General features: G+C 43.7%; 2 protein-coding genes across 3 annotated transcripts; one reads left to right on the top strand and one right to left on the bottom strand.

Moving 5' to 3' along the window:
* Positions 1–3,643: 3,643 nt before the first annotated feature.
* Positions 3,644–5,596, top strand: LOC106818438 (7-dehydrocholesterol reductase-like). Its single transcript, XM_014823152.1, has one exon. The coding sequence runs from the start codon at positions 3,672–3,674 to the stop codon at positions 5,022–5,024; it is 1,353 nt and encodes a 450-aa protein (XP_014678638.1). The 5' UTR covers positions 3,644–3,671; the 3' UTR covers positions 5,025–5,596.
* A 687-nt stretch (positions 5,597–6,283) lies between these two features.
* On the bottom strand, positions 6,284–9,794 carry LOC106818449 (3-ketodihydrosphingosine reductase-like). 2 transcript variants are annotated; one of them, XM_014823162.1, is made up of 3 exons: positions 9,699–9,794; positions 8,757–9,107; positions 6,284–8,237 (listed from the first exon to the last, which is right to left on the bottom strand). In XM_014823162.1, exons 2-3 carry the CDS (start codon positions 9,048–9,050, stop codon positions 7,545–7,547), a joined length of 987 nt encoding a protein of 328 aa, XP_014678648.1. In that variant the 5' UTR covers positions 9,051–9,107; positions 9,699–9,794; the 3' UTR covers positions 6,284–7,544. The 2 variants fall into 2 exon arrangements, with proteins under 2 accessions (XP_014678648.1, XP_014678652.1); XM_014823166.1 differs by having other exon boundaries at positions 8,757–9,110; positions 9,717–9,794.
* Between the last annotated feature and the right edge of the window lie 811 nt (positions 9,795–10,605).

Genomic DNA, 10,605 nt, shown 5'->3' with positions numbered 1-10,605 from the left:
TAGGTAGCTGCCTTTTGTTTTAATAGAGGCGGGCAATGGACTTTGGTTGATGGGCAAAGAATGGATAATCGTGTCGTACGTTTTAGTCTGTATCTCCGGATTGCTTGTGTAAACGAGGAAACGATTTCGCACGATGCTAGGCGAATGTACTGTGTACGATTTGAGCTCAAGTTGGATGAGTTACGCGTAGTAAATCGTAGGTATTATAAAGCTAGTAAATGACGAATTTCCCTTGTTTATTGATGTCACACTCCTTCCCTATTATCTACTCCTGATATATATAATATATATAGGGTTAGGGTTAGTCAGAAATAGCTAAACGAGCCAGGTCAAACAGAGGTCAGGGGGTCATAGACCCTACGAGCGTTATTAGCAGTATATTATTAGTATTGAACGGCGAACTGCATACATGTGTACCGCACGGTTAGTAACTGCTCAAAAGCACAACCCGCTCTGTTCCACGGCACAGGCATTTGGACGTTGGAGCATTTCAAATAACAACATATTGGAAAAAATGCACGACATGTGAAATACTTTCAAAGTGCTCTTTCTTTCGCCTATTATAGGTAACAGTGTCCCGTAATTGCAGTTAGAACGCTTCTCTGGGCCTGCATGCAACACACAATTTCACCGCACACATGCGACTGTGTACAAACTTACAGAAAGAAAGAATGAAAAAATAAGAATATATATATATTTCTGTTGTTTGTTAACAGTGGTGTGCATGCGGTGAGGTAGTGTTACAGGGCAGCATTTGAATTTCATTTACATGAAATTATTAGTCACTAGACAATTATATACTTAAACATTGAGACTTATGTAGTAATTAATTCATGACATTTCATGTTTATTTACCATCATTTTATTATTGAAACGTTCCAATTATAGTGCATGCTGTTGCAGATGTTTTGTTCAACATGTAAAATAAGTTCTTAAATGTAGGTTCTATATATATGTACCTAGCAGTAGCAGTAATGTCATTGTAATTTATCAACCACTGTGCTATTTCTGGAGAGTAATCTTAGAAATGTGCTGACTAGGGTGAATCTGTAACTCGGGGCGAGTGCAACCCTTGCCACTCCCCCTCCCCATAACTCAGTCTAGTGCGCATGTGCTACAACTAGCCACGGTATTTGTAACGCCGGCCCATATTAGTCTAAACAGTTTACTTAGTAATCGACTGAGTGTCAAGTCGACCACCAATAATTGACGTCTCCCGCAGTATCGTGCTACTGCTAGAACAGGGCGAGACTGACTAAACCACTAGAAGTTTCATAGCTTAGGCATGCCGGTTACAGGTAAGCAATTTCTTTAAGACATGTAGCTTAAATAGCCTAATGATAATCTCCCAAATTATTGTAATATGTGTACAATGAATCGTCAGCGGATTCATCTCATGTATGTAACGTTCATGGTTGTAATACAATCTCGATGGATAGATGACAATGAAATATCATAATAAATATTAACAGGAGTGAATAATAATATATATATTATTATTCACTCCTGACAATAATAAGTCAAGTGGCCATAGGTTATATGACTTAGGTGTGATTTACAATGAAACTTGTCTGAACAGGCTGTGGGTGTTATAATGAGTGTTGCCCAATTAAATCGTTTCTCTTGCTGTTGAAATTACAAGTACCCCTCGAGGAGGAAAATCAGTGTCTCAGCGGTGTCCGCTTTGTGCTCAAAGGCATATATCACCTCGAAGGCAGCAGGTCCTGACAAAGTTCCCCTGATGTTATCTAGGCTGGTGATTGAGTTTTTGCACAAGTTTGTAAAACTCGATTTAAATTTGTAAGCCATTTCACTATATCATATATGTTCACCGTCGATACATTTTTGTGTTCGCATGGCCACACTTATTGACGCTCATAGGGTCTATGTCCCCCAGGGTACTATCGGAAGGTACCCTGGGTACGGTTCGATATATCGGAACGTACCCTGGTAACTATCTGATATGGTTAGGGTTAGGGTTCGGGAGTAGGCGTAATTGACTCCCTAGATTCGGCGAGGTACGTTCCGGCATATTAGATAGTACCAGGGTACTAGTGTTGTCAATCGGTTGTAATTTCGTAATCGATCATCGGTTGGACCCAAGTAACCGATGATCGGTTATAATCGGTTACTAGGGGTGTTGAATGCCTGCGTGTGCGTAACGTCGTGTGCATGTATGTGCTTGTTTAGCCCTGTTTACTACTGTGTGTATAATACATGTATGTTAATAAAGGATAACTTGTATAGTAGCGATGATATCACTGATTCTCATCACTTTTCCAAGTTTTCTTGTTTTGCATTTATTTCGATTTTTTTTTCCGATGAAATCGATTATGGATTTTAATAACCAAGCGCTTGGTTCGAGCCACTGTTCAACCGATGATTGAGTATAATCGATGATCGTGACATCACTACAGGGTACCCTCCGATAGTACACTGGGGAACATAGACCCTCTCAGCCTTACTGACCTCGATATATTTAGAGCATGCTCTTGAGTGCCGCAATGTCAGCAAATTCTGCTGAGTTTGCACACACTAATCAACACTGGCATGCAAACGTTTACATTGCACACACTTGTGGACTTGAGACTTGGGAACTATAGTCTAACGAAAGCTATGGTTGGCGTCTTGGCGAGGGGTGATATTCCGTGATCGCAGCACGATATCATCTGCCTAGCAACGATATCATCTGCCTAGCAACTCCCTAGTCAAGTCACTGGGTGACTGTGGGTGATACAAATATGCAATCTTGTATTGCAAATATACAATAGTAAGTTAATGCATTTGTCCCGTCCACTGCGTTCGTAACTAGAATGTTGTTTGGTCGATGACATCATGCCTGTTCGTAGAACTCAAGCACAGGATAAGGGATGTTGCTACGTGTGTGGAAATCGTGTAATAACGTGTGTACGATATTGGCCCAAAATAAAGACAAATGGCAACTACTGGGGGACTTTTGCTATTCGCCCAGTCAGCCAGTCGAATAACATGATCCTTATTAGTATGGTAATTCGGAAAAACCTGTCATTCATTATTCACCCGGTGGTGTGTTTCTGAGAGCCGGGATTCTGGCAAACCTTAACCTGGATTTCATCCTCGTCGATTTTCTGTACTCTTCTTATTGACAATGCAGCACCCCGTGGTCATTACTAAGACACCGCATTAATGAAAACCACTGAGCGGTAGTTTACAATAATGAAGTCTAGCGCATTATCTCCTTTTCGTGTGTGCAAGGTAATTTACGAGAAGTTAGGGTCCTCTCTAATCCAAATTTGCAATGGTAAATAACGCAAAAACGTCTCTTACGATACACTATTGTTTTCGTGAATACTACGTTCTTAATGCAGGACATACATCATACGTGATGAGCTCTGTAAGTTCGTGAAATACATGGTAGGAGAAGGCAGCGGTGGGCTGAGGGCAATGGCAACGACCGGGCGCTGCACATGATGTGTATGATGGGGGAAGGGAAGAAGAAGCCTACTGTTAGTACCATGTGTAGGTTTAAGTAACACTGAATGGTATGGACTTAGAGGACTGAATGGAATGGTTTCTATTGTTTTGTCATTACCGAGATGTTTGATGACGTGTTCGTCTGTGTTTATCGCGCTAACGTCGGCCGTTGTTTTTCGTTCGTAGGCGTATCCCGCCGCCATCCCCCATCGCATCAAATGGACGAGTCCGAAGCGGGCGGCTCCGGCAACGTCCGGGAGGTCGAGGAGGAGAGTTCCTGCTGCATGATGCGCTTCCTCCATTACACCGTCGTGCCGCTGCTACTCATGCTCACCACGCCCAACTTCTCCGTCTTGCTCGCCGGCTACGTCGGCCACTATCACTCCGACTACCAGCAGGCGCTCGGCGACGGACTCTCCAAGTTCTTCTGGACGAGTTGGGGAGCGGCGGGCGTCGGCGACTGGGAGACGTGGTCGTTCCTCCTCGTCTTCTCCATCTACGGACTTCTCTCCCAGTTGGTTCTCGGCGGGGAGGAGTACACGGGACCGGCGACAAAGTCGGGGCACGTGCCGCGGTACCGCCACTCGGGCTTCCGTTATTTCTTGCTCACCGCAGTCATAATGGCCGTCCTCGTCGGATCTGACGCCTTCAGTGGGTGGTATTGGTACAACAAGTTGCCACGCTTCGCCGGGGCCTTAAATCTCTATGGGTTTGTGTTCTGTATATTCTTGTACGTAAAGGGGCGGTTGTCGCCCTCGCCGGGAGAGTGCGGAAGTTCCGGAAACTTCATATTCGATTATTACTGGGGGTTGGAACTATATCCTAGAATGCTAGGTAATAGGATAGACCTCAAGATGGCGACGAATAACAGGTTCGGCATGATGATGTGGGCGCTGGTGGTGTGGGTTTGCTGGAAGGCTCAGGTTGAGCACAGCGGGTGGAACTGGGCGATGGCCACTTCTGCCGTCCTGCAAACTATCTACATCGGTAAATTCTACTGGTGGGAAGATGGTTACATGAACAGCATCGACATCATCATGGATCGTGCAGGTTATTACATCTGCTGGGGATGCATTGTCTTTGTGCCAATTTTCTATACGAGTACCAGCCTCTACCTGACCGAACGGTCGCCCGACATGCCGCTCTGGGGCGCCATACTGATTTTGACAGCAGGACTTGCGATGGTCGGCCTGAATTATTGGGCCGACCAGCAGCGACGGGAGGCCAGGAAGACGAACGGAGACTGCACGATCTGGTTTCGAAAGCCGACAGTGGTCGTCGCCAAGTACAGCACGCAGGACGGCGAGGCGAAAGAGAGCCTGCTGCTGGCGTCGGGCTTCTGGGGCTTGAGCCGGCACATCAACTACCTGTTCGAGGTGCTCGCCGCCTTCTGCTGGGAATTACCGAGCCTGTTCTTCAGCATCATTCCCTACCTGTACGTCATGTTCCTGATGGTGCTGCTCCTGCATCGGAGCCACCGCGACGAGTTGAAGTGCAAGCAAAAGTACGGAAAGCACTGGGACGAGTACTGCAGGGTGTCGCGGTACAGGATTGTGCCGTTCGTGTTCTAGGGGAGAATCGGTTTCACCATCGAATGGCGAATTACTGAAAAGAAATTATAGTCGTGCAACGAAGCAGCACTGTAATGGTGTTTAGTGCCTGGTGTGTGTGTGCGTGTGTGTGTGTGTGTGTGTGCGTGCGTGCGTGCGTGCGTGCGTGCGTGCGTGTGTGTGTGTGCGTTAGCGACTTTAGTTATACCTTTAGTTATATACATATTGTTACACCGTGATATATCGTAGAATATTCACGTAAGATGAGCAGGTGAATTGAATAACGGTTTATTGTAATGAGTTTTATGTATTTAAATTTTATGTATTAAATCATTTAGACCAGATAATAGATGTAGTAACATGTCACAGTGCAAAATCAAGGTCATGATACCAAGTTATTGTATAAGACTTGTGTAGGTCTTATGCACTCTTTATGTTCACATTTGTTATAGCACTCTAGACATTATTGATCGTATTGCATTATGGCAGGTGCAAACACCAGATCAGAATGCATTAGTGGTAACCTACTGTAACTTTAAATATTTAATGTTCCATTGTAGGGATAATTTTAGTATCTTTGCTTGGAGACTGCATATAACCAAGAGTAGATAATAACACATTATTATCTACTCTTGATATAACATGATCAAGATGCAACTGTTTACGGAGATTGTGAGGGTTGTACATTTGACTTAGTGTAAAGTCCAAAATTTTCTGCTTTACATATCCAAAATTCCGCTTTGTAAATTTGGCAATTTTCCAACTTACAGCATACTATTAACTATTTACTTGCCTCATTGTAGGCGCCCCTCGATGTCCCCATTGAATACTTTGTCTCTTTTTAGAGCGGGCCGTGCAGAGGCTTGTGAGACAACAAGTTTCTGTTTCTATTACTGTTGTAGTACGTTGCAACTTGCAGTATCCAAAATTGGCATTGAGGCAACGGAATCGGGAGAGTGCTAATTATTTTAGAATTGATGTTGGCTGAGCTTAGAGTCTATGTAAATGTTAATTCAAGTGTGAAAATTGACTGCATTGCAGTAGCGGGAATTGTCCATGAAAATTTCCGATCAGGTTATGCAATCCGATTGTTATGATGCAGATGGGAGATCAATCATAGGCCTACTACATGTGTTATTATGGTGAAATATTAATTTCGTGAGTTTATTATTCTTTATTAAGATGAATTTAAAGCAGATTTTCATCTTATTATTTTTTTTTCAGTTTTTATTTAATTAAATTTCGTTTTTTGTTATTTTTGGAGGTTTTTGTAAAAATTATTTTCCAAAACTGCGTTTTTCGCGATTCACGCAAATTCCGCGATTTTCACGAATATTCCGCAACGCGGAGGACTTTGGACGTTAACTTTGGCGAAAGTGTTTGGCGAAAGTGCAATGTACCACTTGTAAAATGTACCAATTAATGGACATACCATTTTAGTTTTGTAACTAAATTAAAATATTACCATATATATAGTATTATTATATAATATATACAAATTTTTTAACTTGTATCTGTTTATTGTGGGAATTATATATAGCATGATATAGGAATACACAAATCAAGTTGATTTACATTATATGATCATCAGTCAATTCAAGAAAATAAACTGAATTATCATATCATAAACATGGCAATGAGACATTATTGTGAACATTGCTTTACAATGTTCTACTATCATCTAAACAATATCAAAAATTTGTCAAAACAAAGTACAGTCAACAAACTCGCTTTTAAAATTCGTACCAGACAGGACCACAGCATTTTCTATAAATGACGTAATCAACGAATTAGACTTAATTCGTATTTTTAACGAATTCTATTTAATCCGTAGAAACCACGAAATAGATACATAATTCGTGTAAATGAAAGCCGACGGCCGTGTGTCGATTTATGAATGAAAGTTTTTACAAAGTTATTTGTACATAGCTGAACAGCTGGATCGCGCGTACGCACTTGCCGTATACTACATAATATTTATGCATGTTACACAGAAGCTATGGAAAATAACATACATGTATTTGTTCTACATGTATAAAGATTATTATATTGAAGTTTACGCACATTCTATATTGAGCAAATCTCGGTTAAATTTTATTTCATTTCAAACTTGGACAAATACAGTACGTAGGCCCGTAGGGTTCCACTTGCTATCACACAGAACGGAGACACAGCGACCGGTTTATGTACAATTGACCTTTGGCAAAAGTTCGCGCATCTCGCGCATGCTCAACTACGAACTGGCTTATTGATTTTAGTTGTTCAGCGAGTGGCAGTGTTTATAAATATTCTCAAAGATAAAATGTTGCTTGCATAAACAAACATCCCCTACGAATTACGCGTGTCATTTTTAATTGAATAATGTTAATTGAACCAGAGAATTTTGTACGAATTACGAATTATACAACGGAAATTAAAGGGAATAAAGAAGAGAAATATTTGGACCATATGCTTTTGTACGAATTAGTCATTCTACGAATAAAGTGATGACGAATTAAGCGAGGTTGACTGTACTTGCATGCACATCGTAAACACTCACATTCACCGCTTCTTCTCATCTTCCATCCTTTCCTTCAAGCACTTTGAAACGATTCTATCGAAACTACTCAGGTAGAACAGAGAGACGATTCGAAACAGTCCCATGGTTAGAACCTGCACGACAACCTCGAGCAGAGACGACACGGGCGCGACCCCGCAGGTCACCGTCGCCAGCAGGAACCCGTCCAGCCCGATATAACTGAGGAAGCGTCCTCGCAGCGCGTCCCGCAGCAGCACGCGCGCGACGTGGTCCGGCGCGAAGACTCCGGACGTGTCCGATATCAGCAGCGTCTCCTTCGGCTTCCCCATCTCGAGCTCCTTCCGGAAGCCGGGCGTGTCCGTGTCGGGAGGGAAGCTGAGCGTCACGGCGACGCCGTATGGCTTCGCCTCCATCTGCAGCACTTCGGCGAAACCCCGCAGCGCGAACTTCGACGCGGAGTACGCCGCGTAGCCGTAGACGCCGAGCTGGCCGGCCTGCGAGGAGAGGAAGACAACGCGGCCTCCTCCGGCACGCTTCATCTCGGGTAGGACTGCCCTCGTCGCGTAGACGGCGCTCAGGTAGTTTGCCTCCATGAGCCGGCGGAAGTCGTCGACGGGCGTTTCGTCGAATCGCTCGCTGACGGACGCTCCCGCGGCGTTCACGAGCATGAACACGGGTCCGAGGATCTCTTCTGCTTGTCGGAACGCATGCTCAACCTGTCAAGGGGGCCATCACATATACTATCAATCGTGTAGATGCTATCAGGGGTAGATAAAGACAATCTGTCATTATCTACCCCTGATGCTATGGATATATCATGTGGGATTACAATGAATCGATGCATCTTGTGCGAATGATTTTGGCTATGTATTAAGACGTAGTTCCATAGCGCAAAAAATGCTTGTGCTCATGGGTACATCCTACCCTAGCTACTTCCTCATTTTTATAGAATGGTAACAACTCAAGTTGCTCTCGAGTTTCAGAAGATGCACTGACATTTTTAGTCGCCATGCCTGACCTTTAAATGATTAAAACTTTGGCATGCGGCAATGCCAAATATAAACACTATATTCTAGTATTAATATTATTGATACAACGCCCCACTTACGCATAAGTTGCTGCCATTTTACAAGTTTCATCAGGTGCTGAGAGAGAATGGAAATGTACAACGATTTGGTCATTTTAGATTAACAATTTTTATGTTTTCTATAAGCTTAAAATCCGAATTACGTTACCTGGTGGTAGTCTTTCGATAGATCGACCGAAACACAGACGATTCTCTGCTTCGGTGTGAGATATGGCTCGACTTCGCTTTTGGCTTCGGACAGGCGTTCTTGGTTTCTGGCCAGCAGGGTGAGCGAGGCACCAGCCTTGGCCGCTTCGATCGCCAAAAACTTACCGATACCACTTGATCCCCCAGTGATGAGCACATGCTTTCCATGCAGGCTGACAGGTTTAGACGACAGGATCCAATTGACAACTATCAGCAGTAGCACCGCTGCTACGAAACCAGCCAGGATTCCCAACATCACTGACCGCTGGTCGATATGCTGGCTTTAGTGAAATAACTATATGGTCCTAAATTTCTGAAAGAAAATCAGAGTTGATTTTATACGCTATCACAAGACAACAACATGTCTCAAGTAAAGAAACTTTACGAATAAGATGGACTCTACTCTAACAGTAGCCACAAGTTCCCATCTCGCTTAACACTACGCGTCGTGTAACAGTCGGAGAGCTAGATACAATAATGTAACCCAAACCCAAGAGGATAGGGGGGAATAGAACCCAAGAGGATAGGGGGGCTAGGGGGGAATGTAACCCCTATCCAGGTATACTCTTGGGTTTGGGTTACATTATTGTATCTATCGGAGAGCCTGCATGGTCTCTAACAGTAGGCTCTCCAACAGTTAGCCCGACCAGGCTGTGCGACGGATTGTCTATACTAACGGTATCCTAACCCTAGCGATACCGTTTCTTGGAGCTATCCAACAGTAGGAACTCTAGGAACAGTAACACTAACAGTAAAGAGTACAGTCATAAAGTAAGGGTGTAGAACATCGATCGACACGTCTTCTACGCTGAATAATTGTGTTTTTTTCATGCAGAGTTAAAACTGCCTACTCATGGTAGTGAGATATGCACCACGTGCACAATTAACATAGTTATATTATTACCTGGTATCGTACACTAGAGTATCCACTTTACGCGTCTATATTACATTTGTAGAGCCTGGCTTCAAATTTTCGATGCTCGGTGGAACAACTTTACCGGTGCACAGCGCCACCTCTCGGTTCCTTTATGAGTTCCAAATCGGATATGATAACCTCAGGAGTGGATCATAGAGAATCTCTATTATCCACTCCTGATAACCTCATAACCTCAAATATTAGTCTTCAAAGGTCCTAGGAACTGTAACGAAGACGGGGAGAGAAGTGGATCAAATCGATAGATCAACACTATGAAAAAATGTTGCAAATTTGCAATTTACCAAAGATGAAGGAAGAGAATTCCAATACGGAATGACAGAAACAGAAGGTAGAGGATCCAGAAGATGGCACATGCCGAAACCAATGATCACGCTCAGCTGATCGAGTGCATCGAACAGGCGAAAAGGAAAGATAATGTATAGAAATCGCGGCATAATTACAAATTAAGTTTAACTCAGGAGGACAGATTCAGCTCATCCCAAGGCTCTCATAGACAACATCCCCTACGTACGGACAATTCCTCTGTCTGAAACGGATTCGCTCGAGCAACACGCGTTTCCAAACGCGACGCCAGGAGTTCAAGCAACTCTTACTCAAACGGGGATACGCCTGATAGTGATAGACAAGTCTATCCAAAGAGCTGCACAGTGCTCGCGCAATACCTTACTAGAACCCAAAACTAGGATCGCGAACACGCAAAAACGAATTCTCTTTAACATGGATTACAACCCCAGCAACCCGCCTATCAAACAGATCATCCTCATACACTGGCACCAGGGGCGTAGCTACGGGGAGCCTGGGGGGGGGGGGCACGAGCCCCCCCACAAATTTTCTGTGCCCCCCCAGGTGCCCCCCCCACTGAAAATTCATGCTT

Source organism: Priapulus caudatus, unplaced genomic scaffold (assembly GCF_000485595.1).
Source record: "Priapulus caudatus unplaced genomic scaffold, Priapulus_caudatus-5.0.1 Scaffold36, whole genome shotgun sequence".
NCBI classification, from domain to species: Eukaryota; Metazoa; Priapulida; class Priapulimorpha; order Priapulimorphida; family Priapulidae; genus Priapulus; species Priapulus caudatus.
Note: the sequence above shows the minus strand (reverse complement) of the source record. Positions and strands in the feature narration are given on the sequence as shown.

Coding starts and splice junctions, on each gene's coding strand:
- LOC106818449 (XM_014823162.1), bottom strand. CDS start 9,050: ATGTTGGGAATCCTGGCTGGTTTCGTAGCAGCGGTGCTACTGCTGATA. Junction 8,238..8,756: donor TATCGAAAGACTACCACCAG/GTAACGTAATTC, acceptor CCCCCTTGACAG/GTTGAGCATGCGTTCCGACA.
- LOC106818438 (XM_014823152.1), top strand. CDS start 3,672: ATGGACGAGTCCGAAGCGGGCGGCTCCGGCAACGTCCGGGAGGTCGAG.